Source organism: Castanea sativa, chromosome 11 (genome assembly GCF_040712315.1).
Source record: "Castanea sativa cultivar Marrone di Chiusa Pesio chromosome 11, ASM4071231v1".
NCBI lineage: Eukaryota > Viridiplantae > Streptophyta > Magnoliopsida > Fagales > Fagaceae > Castanea > Castanea sativa.
This window is the reverse complement of record NC_134023.1, coordinates 14208653-14220066: the sequence shown is the minus strand read 5'-3', so window position 1 is coordinate 14220066 and position 11414 is coordinate 14208653. Positions and strand designations below refer to the sequence as shown.

At 37.5% G+C, this 11414-nt stretch overlaps 2 protein-coding genes and 1 long non-coding RNA gene across 4 annotated transcripts; all 3 read left to right on the top strand.

The window, feature by feature from the left end:
* Nucleotide 1: 1 nt before the first annotated feature.
* On the top strand, nucleotides 2–1495 carry LOC142617635 (uncharacterized). The gene is made up of 5 exons (XM_075790579.1): nucleotides 2–132; nucleotides 222–378; nucleotides 442–538; nucleotides 624–753; nucleotides 869–1495. The coding sequence occupies exons 1-5, from the start codon at nucleotides 108–110 to the stop codon at nucleotides 1081–1083; spliced, it is 624 nt and encodes a 207-aa protein (XP_075646694.1). The 5' UTR covers nucleotides 2–107; the 3' UTR covers nucleotides 1084–1495.
* A 1150-nt stretch (nucleotides 1496–2645) lies between these two features.
* Nucleotides 2646–3249, top strand: LOC142617710 (uncharacterized). 2 transcript variants are annotated; one of them, XR_012841025.1, is made up of 3 exons: nucleotides 2646–2751; nucleotides 2841–3003; nucleotides 3067–3249. It is a non-coding gene; the product is annotated as an uncharacterized LOC142617710 (long non-coding RNA). The 2 variants fall into 2 exon arrangements; XR_012841024.1 differs by having other exon boundaries at nucleotides 2668–2751; nucleotides 2847–3003; nucleotides 3067–3242.
* A 795-nt stretch (nucleotides 3250–4044) lies between these two features.
* On the top strand, nucleotides 4045–6099 carry LOC142616115 (uncharacterized). The gene has a single exon (XM_075789001.1). The coding sequence runs from the start codon at nucleotides 4045–4047 to the stop codon at nucleotides 6097–6099; it is 2055 nt and encodes a 684-aa protein (XP_075645116.1).
* The last annotated feature ends 5315 nt before the right edge of the window (nucleotides 6100–11414 follow it).

The window sequence follows — 11414 nt, the reverse complement described above, 5'->3', positions numbered from 1 at the left end:
AAACTTCCCTACTTCTTATAAATTATACCAACGCACCATTTTGATATGCAATTCTCTCTCTCTCTCTCTTTCCCAATTCAGTTCTGTCAATCTCCCTAATCGGTATCATGTCGAGGCGCCTAGTTGATACAAGTAAGTTTCAAAGAATTTCCGAATTAGACAATAAAATTTTTAGTATCTGAATGTATAGTTGTAATTTACCGTTTCATATTTTGTAACAGTTAGACGAAAAAGAAGTCAATTACTGGTGGAGTCAGTTTCCATTGAATCAATCTTCCCACCCTACAGCTCTGACACTGAAAGTGGGTCTAGTTCAGAATCTAACGAGTTATGTCCACGACTCTCTTGTTCCATAGACGAAATCTTCCCACCAGCCAGGTCTCCAAGTCAATCGCCTCCACGACTCTCTGTTTCCATAGAGACATTCTTCCACCCAACCAGGTCTCCAAGTCAATCAGATAGTTCCGGAAATTATGAAGAAATATTTCCCACTGATCATTTCATATCAACAAGCTCTAGATGCACATTCGGAGAACCAGTAAGCATGATGACCGAAAAGTATTGAAATTACAGTCATGCATGCTTTTATTTCATAATAATTTGACACTTTAACTTATTTTCAGCAAAAGGTAGCGATCCTGGTGCTCTTCAAAGGCGTCAATAATGCTCGAACCAAGTTATTGCAGATTGCAGTTGATGTAAAATGCGACAAATGTCTCAAAAAAGCCATGAGGATTGCAATTGGCCTTTCAGGTAACAAAACCCACGTTGTATTGTATTACAAAATTCGTAACACTACATATTAACACCACTTGAACCTATTTATTATAGCTGTTAATTAATTTGTTGGTGCATGTGACACTTGCAGGAGTGCAATCAGCAGCTATAATAGGGCACAGGGACCAAATAGAGGTAAAAGGCGAGCGGATCGATACCGTTAAACTTGTAACGTTACTAAGGAAGAAAGTAGGGCATGCAAGCATATTAAGCATTGCAGAAGAGAAGAAAGAAGAAAAGGAAGATGAGAAAAAAGATGAACTGAGCGGATATGAGCATGACACGCCTTCTTGCTCCATAATGTAATTTTGTACCAACCATCAGCAAAAGTAACCACAAAGAGGGAGACACTTGAAGGGTTATACTATACATCTTCTGGTCTTCATGATGAATTCCTCTAATGGATAATTTTCCATTTAGAAAGGATAAAAAATTTTCTTAGTACCCAAAAAATAAAGTCCTCAATGCTTCATGAGGTGATGGAGATGCATATTCTACTTTAAATTAGGGCTTGGTTTCATTTTACGTTGTTGATATTATTTTTCTCTCCTCATAGAGAACTTCAAATAAGTATGGTTTTAGTTGTTTCCCGTTTGACAACAAGGACAATTTAGCCACACTAGAAATTGTAAGTTAATTGTTGTTGGTATATATTTGTATTGCAAGTTGTTAAGGATGAATATAATATTTGTGAAATTTATTGTAACATTGTTTGTCTAGATGGTTTGGGCTGGCTTGTTTTTGGTCACGTGTGTACACACTGACGCCATTTCAAGTAACCTTAGCTCCAGTCAAACACAAAATTGGACTGATTCAGATAATTCCATGTAAAATTGTTTACTTTCATGACTTCTATTGGGGGAGAGGTGCCCCTGAACTTTCAAAAGGTTTACCAATAACTATAGCATATTGAACTGAAATGTCTTATTTGCCCCTCCTACACATAAGACGCAAAACTTTTCTATTTATTAGGAACAGTCTAGTGCTACATGGTTTAGAACTCAAGGCCAAAATTGGAAATTAACATTAACAGCTTATTGAAAACAATCCAACTATTCCATAATCCCTCATGAAATACATAACAAAATACAAACTTCCAAAACCTAATCGCCGATCCATCGGCAAAACCTAGAGAAATTGACGAACGTGAAAATAATATACTTTCGTAACATTGTCTAAGGTTGAGAATAGATTCGATCATTACAAAAGCCGGTGCAATCATAGCTAAAGAAATTCTAAATCTAAATCTAATTGCAATAGCAAACCTGAGAGATTTTGAAAATCGAGCCGCCGAGATCTTCCTTCAATCAGACACAATCTCAAAATCTCCTGTTATTTTAAATGTGTGGCAGTGGAACTTAATTTCTTCTATTTATTTATTTAGTCAGTAAATAATACGGTAATTTCTCGTTGAAACAAATATATTTAAGACATTTGTTAATATATCCTTATAAATATACCAAAACCCAGTTAAGCTCCATATTAAACTAATATGGCAATTGAATTACAGCAAGATGTGAATGATCTCCAAATTCACATTTTTGACTCAAAGATAGAGCTACCAAACACACTTTGTCGCTAGTAAGAAAACTGTTGAGCACAGGGAAACTTCCTCTTATTATTTCTTCAAGAAATTAACCTGGCCATCAGTCTAGTCAGTCACGCGGAAAGAAACACGGCTTGATAGTACTTTATAGTAACTTCTACTTCTTATAAATTACCAACGCACCATTTTGATATGCAATTATTTCTTCAAGAAATTAACCTGGCCATCAGTCTAGTCAGTCACGCGGAAAGAAACACGGCTTGATAGTACTTTATAGTAACTTTGCTGAAACTTCCCTACTTCTTATAAATTACCAACGCACCATTTTGATATGCGATTCTCTCTCTCTCTCTCTCTCTCTCTCTTTCCCAATTCAGTTCTGTCAATCTCCCTATTCGGTATCATGTCGAGGCGCCTAGTTGATACAAGTAAGTTTCAAAGAATTTCCGAATTAGACAATAAAATTTTTAGTATCTGAATGTATAGCTGTAATTTATCGTTTCATATTTTGTAACAGATAGAGTTAGACGAAAAAGAAGTCAATTACTGGTGGAGTCAGTTTCCATTGAATCAATCTTCCCACCCTACAGCTCTGACACTGAAAGTGAGTCTAGTTCAGAATCTAACGAGTTATGTCCACGATTCTCTTGTTCCATAGACGAAATCTTCCCACCAGCCAGGTCTCCAAGTCAATCGCTTCCACGACTCTCTGTTTCCATAGAGACATTCTTCCACCCAACCAGGTCTCCAAGTCAATCAGATAGTTCCGGAAATTATGAAGAAATATTTCCGACTGATCCTTTCATATCAACAAGCTCTAGACGCACACTCCGAGCACTAGTAAGCATGATGACCGAAAAGTATTGAAATTACAGTCATGCATGCTTTTATTTCATAATAATTGACACTTTCAACTTATTTTCAGCAAACGGTAGTGACCCAGGTGACCTTCAATAATGCTCGAACCCAGTTCTTGCAGATTCCAGTTCGTCACCAGGGGCGCAGGGAGGGGGGGGGGGCGAGGGGGGGCAGGGGCCCCTGAAATTTCAATTTTTTTTACTAGGAAATAACATTCCCCCCCCCCCCCCCTACCAAAAAAAAAAAAAAAAAGCTAGAAAGAAAAAGTAACGGGACTTAATTGAGTTCTTTTTTTTTTTTTTTTTTTTTTTTTTAAAGAATTAATAAAACATTTCCTGCTTTCCTAGTAGTAGTAGACTTCTACCCCTAGAAGTAGTACAATTCTAATGATCTCTATAACAACTTTGCTACACCTACCCGGATTAGAAGTCAGTAGAATTTTGAAAAAAAAAAAAAGTATATATAATGCAAACAAGGCACGCCTCCCATCACAATGAAAAAATTTCTTTTCAATCTAATTTCTTTCTTTGGATCTCAGAGTTGCTGTGCAGTTTTTAAAAGCATCCAAGTTGGGTTTTTAAGTTACATTCAAATATTTATAGGTATGCATACTCTTAATACTTTTGCTTTGATTTATTTATTTATTTTTTTTTTTAAGAATCAAATTATATGTTTAAACTGTTTATATTTAGATGGATCTCTTAATTTGACTATTCTTAACCATAAATTTATAATTCAAATTATATGTTTAAACTATTTGTATTTATAATGATCTCCTCATTTGATTATTCTTAATCATAGATTGTAATTTTTGTTTCTTTATTTTAATGATATGACATATATATTTGTAGTTAATTGAGATTATGGAGAATCTTTATCATAATAATGAGTCCGGATCAAATCCTAAACGAACTCGTATCGAAGTGGATGTTGCAAATCTTCCCACGGATCCTGGTTTAAGAATAAAAATTTGTAACTATCATCCTAACGAAAGAGATCAAATTAGAAGGCATTATCTACAAAATAAACCTTGTCAACCAGTTGATCATGATTTTCCACAAAGTCAATTTGGCAAAACAAAGCGTCGATTTAATCCAGTGTGGTTCAAAGACTATCCTAGTTGGTTGGAATATAGCATTACGAAAGATGCTGCATATTGTCTATTTTGTTATCTATTTCGACCTGATACTGGTGATCAAGGAGGGGGAGACTCATTTGTTACTGAAGGATTCAGAAATTGGAAAAAGAAGGAGAAATTACAGAATCACGTTGGGGACCACAACAGTGCACATAATATAGCTCAAAGAAAATGTGAAGCTTTGTTAAACCAGAGACAAAGTATTCAAACAGTTATAAACAAGCAATCGGATGTCGAGAAAAGGGAATATCGAACTCGTTTGAATGCATCAGTGGATTGTATTTGTTTTCTACTACGGCAAGGATTAGCATTTCGTGGCCATGATGAATCTAAAGACTCCAATAATCAAGGAAATTTTCTTGAATTATTACGATTTCTTGCAAATCACAATGAAGAAATTGATAAGGCAGTCCTCGAAAATGCTCCTGAAAATCATCAAATGACCTCTCCTGATATCCAAAAAGAAATAGCAAATGTTGCAGCCGTTGAGACAATAAATGCTATTATTAAAGATATTGGAGACTCATTATTTGCTATTATAGTTAATGAATCACGTGATATGTCTACTAAAGAACAAATGGCGATTGCTTTGCGCTATGTGGACAAACTGGGACATGTGAATGAGCACTTTTTAGGCATTACACATGTTAATAATACATCAGCAGTGACACTAAAGAGTGCAATTGAGGAGGTATTTAATAAACATAGCTTAAGCATTAGTAGATTGCGGGGACAAGGCTACGACGGGGCAAACAACATTCGAGGTGAGTTAAATGGACTAAAAACTCTTATTTTGAAAGATAATCCTTCTACCTATTATGTCCATTGCTTTGCACATCAGCTTCAACTAACATTAGTTGCAGTAGCAAAAAATCACATCCAGATTGCAACCTTTTTTAACTTGGTTGCAAAGGTATTCAATATTGTTGGAGCATCATGCAAACGTCATGATATTCTTCGTGAAAAACGTAATGCTGAAGTTATAGAAGCACTAAAAAATAATGAAATTTCAACTGGTCGTGGCTTGAATCAAGAAATGAGTCTAAAAAGACCTGGAGATACACGTTGGAGTTCTCATTATGGTGTACTTGTTAATATTATTCACATGTTTTCTTATGTAATTGATGTGATTGAAACTATTATAGAAGATGGTTTAGATTCTGATCAGAGAGCAGAAGCAAATATCTTAATTGGTTTACTCCAAACATTTGAATTCGTGTTTGATTTACATTTGATGAAAGGTGTGCTTGGCATAAGTAATGAGTTGTCACAGGCATTACAACGAAAAGCTCAAGATATTGTGAAAGCTATGAAGTTGGTTGACATTTCAAAGCAACGTTTACAGGTCATGAGAGATGATGGGTGGAACTCTTTGCTAGAGGAGGTTTCTGTATTTTGTGCAAAAAATAATATTGATGTTCCTGATATGGATGATTTTTATCAACCTTGGCCACGACGAAAAGCTCAAAACATGAAAAATTCACATCATTATCAAGTGGAGCTTTTTTATACTGTTATAGATATGCAACTTCAGGAACTCAATAGTCGTTTTGAAAATTCTGAATTATTACTTTGTGTTGCATGTTTGAACCCAGATAACTTATTTTCAGCATTCAACAAGGAGAAATTAATTCGGCTTGCTCAGTTTTATCCAAGTGATTTTTCAACAGTTCAAGTTTCTTTCTTGGATAACCAACTTGAGACATACATCCATGACATGCGGTCCTCTAAAGAGTTTTCAGCACTTAAAGGAATTGGACCTTGCTTGAAAAGATGGTAGAAATGAAAAAGAATGTTTCATATCCATTGGTTTACTCATTAGTGACTTTGGCATTGATCTTACCAGTTGCAATAGCTACTGTTGAAAGAGCTTTTTCAGCAATGAACATAATTAAAAATCGATTACGCAATCGAATAGGAGATCAGTGGATGAATGATTGCTTAGTCACATATATTGAGAAAGATATATTCAAGACTATTGAGTGTGAAGAAATTATGCAGCGGTTTCAAAATATGAAAAATCGTCGAGGGCAATTGAGTAAAATAAGCTAGGTGTGAAAAAATAAATTAAAGTTTACATTTTATGTTAGATTCTATATGACAATTACATTATCATATAGTTGTTTACTTATTTTGTTATTAATATTGATTAATTTTTTACTTCCAATCTTGTCTTTTAATCTTGCCCCCCTTGACCTAAATTCTTGGCCCCCTTGACCTAAATTCTTGGCTCCGACACTGCGGCGGATGTCGCTGAAAAGTCATGAGGATTCTATGTAAATTTTCAGGTAACAAAACCCACGTTGTATTGTATTACAAAATTTGTAACACTACATATTAACACCACTTGAACCTGAAGGGGATAAAAATAGGAGACAGGTATTCCCATAAAACTTGAAGGGACGGAGATAATGAAGACGGATCGACACCGTAGGTGACACGACTATGACGGTTAGATTTTGCTGAGTATCCGTCATGTATGAATTAATTGCAGATTCCGGGTTGCATGTCATTTGATATGTTTCAAATGAGTTTTTGCTTTATCCCCACGCAAACGTGCATACTTGGACTTCTTGCGACACACGTTTGGGAAGACTCCTATATGGAAAGGAACTTGAGAAGGAAGTTGTATCCTAAAAAAAAAGTAATTCCACTCAATATAAATACCTCAGAAACCCTAGATATGAAGGTACGCATAATATTCTTTACTCTAGCACTCTAGGGTAAAAGACACAAGATTCTAACTTGACCTTCGGAGGGTTTTTGGCCGGCACCACACCGGTGCTCTCTTTAGGTCCATTATTTTCTTTTTGCAGGTATAGCTTTAGGCGGAGGGGTGCTTGTAACTCACTGGTGATATTTTCGGCATCATCAGTTGGCGCCGTCTGTGGGAAAGGAAAGGTAAGGTAAAACAAAAAAAAGATGAAAGACGGGTATAGTTTCGACGAACTTACGTTTTCGAATTCTGTTATCGTATTGATGGGCAGCGGATGAAGGTTCGGGTCCGTCACAATACCAGTGTAGAGTATCGAGTGTGACGAGTTGAGCCCAAGTCCTCTCTTGCAGTTTTGTTTTGTTAAAAATTTTCTCCAGAAAATTCCACTGCTCCAAGTCAACTTGTGGACGGTCCCGAGCTGCAGCTAAAGACGGTTAGACCTTAAAAATAAATCAACTTTGAAGAATGACTGGACGAAAACAAATGGGATACATACCCGACGGAGGCATTATGCCCCATGTTGTGTCGACGGGCATGTTAATTATATCTCCTGGACGACACATCCATTCGTCCCCTTCCAAAAAGAAATAACGACTCTTCCAGTCTCTGTTCGAGTCTGGAGTATCACTGACGAGCCTCAATAATGGGCTTCTAGTCGCAAAACTATACATCCCCTTAGACTTGACTATCTCTGTTGGACGATAGCAATGGAAAAATTCCTCCACCGTCAACCTTTGGGCACCGTCAGACATTGCCCCGTACAAAACTTCAACCCCAATGAACACCCTCCAGGCGTTTGGGGAGATTTGGGTGACGGACAGGCCAAGGTATTGAAGAAGTTGACGGTGAAGAGAACTTAATGGAAATCTGAGCCCCGCCTTTAAAGCTTGCTCGTAGATTCCAACACCGTCTACCCCCTTATAGTAGCATTTTTCGGATTTTTCGGGAAGACGTAGACGGATGTTGTCTGGTATTTGGTATTTGGTCCTAAGTGTGTTGAGTTGAGATTCAGTCATGGATGACCTAAAATCATTTACCGTCCAAAAAGGCAGCATGACGAACTTTCTTAGGCCATCTGGGCCGATTACTGACTGGACGGGGGGATCCACACCGTCCAAGCTACTGGACGACTCAGAACTCTCCGTCTCCAGACCACCATCAAGGGAAGAAGAGGTACTGGACGGATTCCTCTCTTCGCTTGAAGTGTCAGGATCTCTTGGACCTGACGGAAACTTTTCATCGTAGCCCGCCCCCTCGCGGACAAACGACTGGTTACTTGACGCACTAGACATTACCTACATTTATGACGGTATAACCTAAGACACCGACGGATCTAAAGAAAGTGCATATACTTGAAACAATGAAATTAAAAGAAAGACGGAGAAAGGTTTGGAATACATACCGGATCAAGATGGTTTCTGACGAGGAACGACGGACGGATCTGCTGAACGACAGGAAGGCACGATAGCTGTGACGGTTGCGCTCTGCTCACAAATTTTTGATAAGAAGAGAAAATGAAGGGAGAAATTTCTGGCTTTTTATAGAACAAAGGGCGCGGGATACGAAGCGACGCCTCGATTTGGGGAAATAGCCAATCCACAAGGACCACGTGTTCTTCGTCAGAAATGCAGGCCACGTGTCATCCGTTATGGTATACTAAGACCGTCCCCTCTCAATACATTGCTTTAGTCATTCCATGAATCTGTCAGGTTTCAAAGACGGATCCAAGGACTGAAGGGGGCAACTGAAGGGGATAAAAATAGGAGACAGGTATTCCCATAAAACTTGAAGGGACGGAGATAATGAAGACGGATCGACACCGTAGGTGACACGACTATGACGGTTAGATTTTGCTGAGTATCCGTCATGTATGAATTAATTGCAGATTCCGGGTTGCATGTCATTTGATATGTTTCAAATGGGTTTTTGCTTTATCCCCACGCAAACGTGCATATTTGGACTTCTTGCGACACACGTTTGGGAAGACTCCTATATGGAAAGGAACTTGAGAAGGAAGTTGTATCCTAAAAGAAAGGTAATTCCACTCAATATAAATACCTCAGAAACCCTAGATATGAAGGTACGCATAGTATTCTTTACTCTGGCACTCTAGGGTAAAAGACACAAGATTCTAACTTGACCTTCGGAGGGTTTTTGGCCGGCACCACACCGGTGCTCTCTTTAGGTCCATTATTTTCTTTTTGCAGGTATAGCTTTAGGCGGAGGGGTGCTTGCAACTCACTGGTGATATTTTCGGCATCATCAAAACCTATTTATTATAGCTATTAATTAATTTGTTGGTGCATGTGACACTTGCAGGAGTGCAATCAGCAAGTGTAAAAGGGCAAGACAAGGACCAAATAGAGGTACAAGGCGAGGGGATCGATCCCGCTGCACTTGTAGGGTTTCTAAGCAAGTGGTTAAGGCAGCCTGCAAGCATACTAAGCGTTACAGATTAGAAGAAAGAAGAAAAGGAAGATGAGAAAAAAGATGAACTGAGATATGAGCATGACGCGTCTGCTTGCTCCATAATGTAATTTTGTACCAACCATCAGCAAAAGTAACCACCAAGAGGGAGACACTTGAAGGGTTATACTATACATCTTCTGGTCTTCATGATGAATTCCTCTAATGGATAATTTTCCATTTAGAAAGGATAAAAAATTTTCTTAGTACCCAAAAAATAAAGTCCTCAATGCTTCATGAGGTGATGGAGATGTATATTCTACTTTAAATTAGGGCTTGGTTTCATTATACGTTGTTGATGTTATTTTTCTCTCCTCGTAGAGAACTTCAAATAAGTATGGTTTTAGTTGTTTCCCGTTTGACAACAAGGACAATTTAGCCACACTAGAAATTGTAAGTTAATTGTTGGTATATATTTGTATTGCAAGTTGGTAAGAATGAATATAATATTTGTGAAATTTATTGTAACATTGTTCGTCTAGATAGTTTGGGCTGGCTTGTTTTTGCCTTTTTGGTCACATGTGTGTCAATACCGTACCGGAGGCTGTACCGGTTTAGCTAGTGGTACGATATATTTCGAGTACCGATCAATACCGGTGTACCATTTAGAATTCACCGCTATTTTTTACTATTTTATACAATATACAAAGTTATAATGATTTTTTTTTACAAACATTTAGTTATAAATATTATTTTATTGGTATGTTTAATGTTTTATAGATATTCTAATATAAACCACATTATTATATATTATATTATTATTATTATTATTAATTGTGGTGTACTGTGTAAAGAATATTCAATCACCGGAACAAAAGTTGTAAAACTAATATACCTTATTATACTATACCTTATTATAATAATAAAAAAATAAAGAAAGATAAAACTTAGTCTAGAAGTTTACAGCTATATAACACTTTTTATTTTATTTTTATCTTATGGGTAAACCAAACAGCTGTACAACACTTCAGTTGTACAACACTTCAACCCTTAGTCCAGAAGTTTACTAGTTCCCATTTTGCATTCTCTGTGAAAAGAGCCGCCGCCATCTCCAGCTCTCTCAACTCTCAAAGAAGTTTACTAGTTCGGTCAAAGTGAACTGCTTCACAGCAGTGTTGAGCAGTTCTTAAGTCTTAACCAGTGTAGAGCAAGAGAGAAAGAGGTGTATTGGCCATGGACGAGTGGCAAGAGAGAAAGAGGCGTACCAGTGTTGCCGCCGAGGAGTGGCGTTACAGACTCCTAGCAAGAACACTGGCAGCGTGGTTAACTGGCCATGGCAAGCGACGCAATTGGGACGGTACCAGTGTCGCTGCCGAGGAGTGTTTGTTTTTTTTTTAGTTTATATATGTTGTAAATTTGGAATTTATATATGTTCACTGGTTACCTTTTGCATTTTTTTTTTCATTTTTCTCCTTCTTTCTGCTGGGTTTTCTTGGCTTACTCAGATTTGTATTTCGTGTTTCGGCCCGGTATCCATTTACCGACCGAAACAGCCGGATTTAGCCGGTACGGCCGGTACGACCGATATTTTTTCCGGTACGAAACAGGAGGTGTACTGTACCGATTTTCTGGCCAGTACGATATATACCGGCCGGTATGGTACGGTATCACCTACACTAGTGTGTACACGTTGACATCATTTCAAGTAACCTTAGCTCCACTCAAACACAAAATTGGACTGATTCAGATAATTCTATGTAAAATTGTTTACTTTCATGACTTCTATGGAAAAGGCCAAATTACTTCTTCATTGGAAGGTGTTAAAGTCCATCATACAAAGTAATAATTAAAATACTTGACATTAAATACGAGCAGTCTAAGGGATACTTCATCTCTTAGCAAAAACATAGAAAAATGGTTAAAGGCGACCATGCTCTCAAAAAAGCCATGAGGATTGCAGTTGGCCTTTCAGG

Bases quoted from the DNA above. Each gene is read 5' to 3' on its own strand.
- LOC142617635 (XM_075790579.1), top strand. From the start codon at position 108: ATGTCGAGGCGCCTAGTTGATACAA. The intron at 379-441 runs GTCTCCAAGTCA...CCACCCAACCAG, and splicing joins GAAATCTTCCCACCAGCCAG to GTCTCCAAGTCAATCAGATA. The intron at 754-868 runs GTAACAAAACCC...TGACACTTGCAG, and splicing joins GATTGCAATTGGCCTTTCAG to GAGTGCAATCAGCAGCTATA.
- LOC142616115 (XM_075789001.1), top strand. From the start codon at position 4,045: ATGGAGAATCTTTATCATAATAATGAGTCCGGATCAAATCCTAAACGA.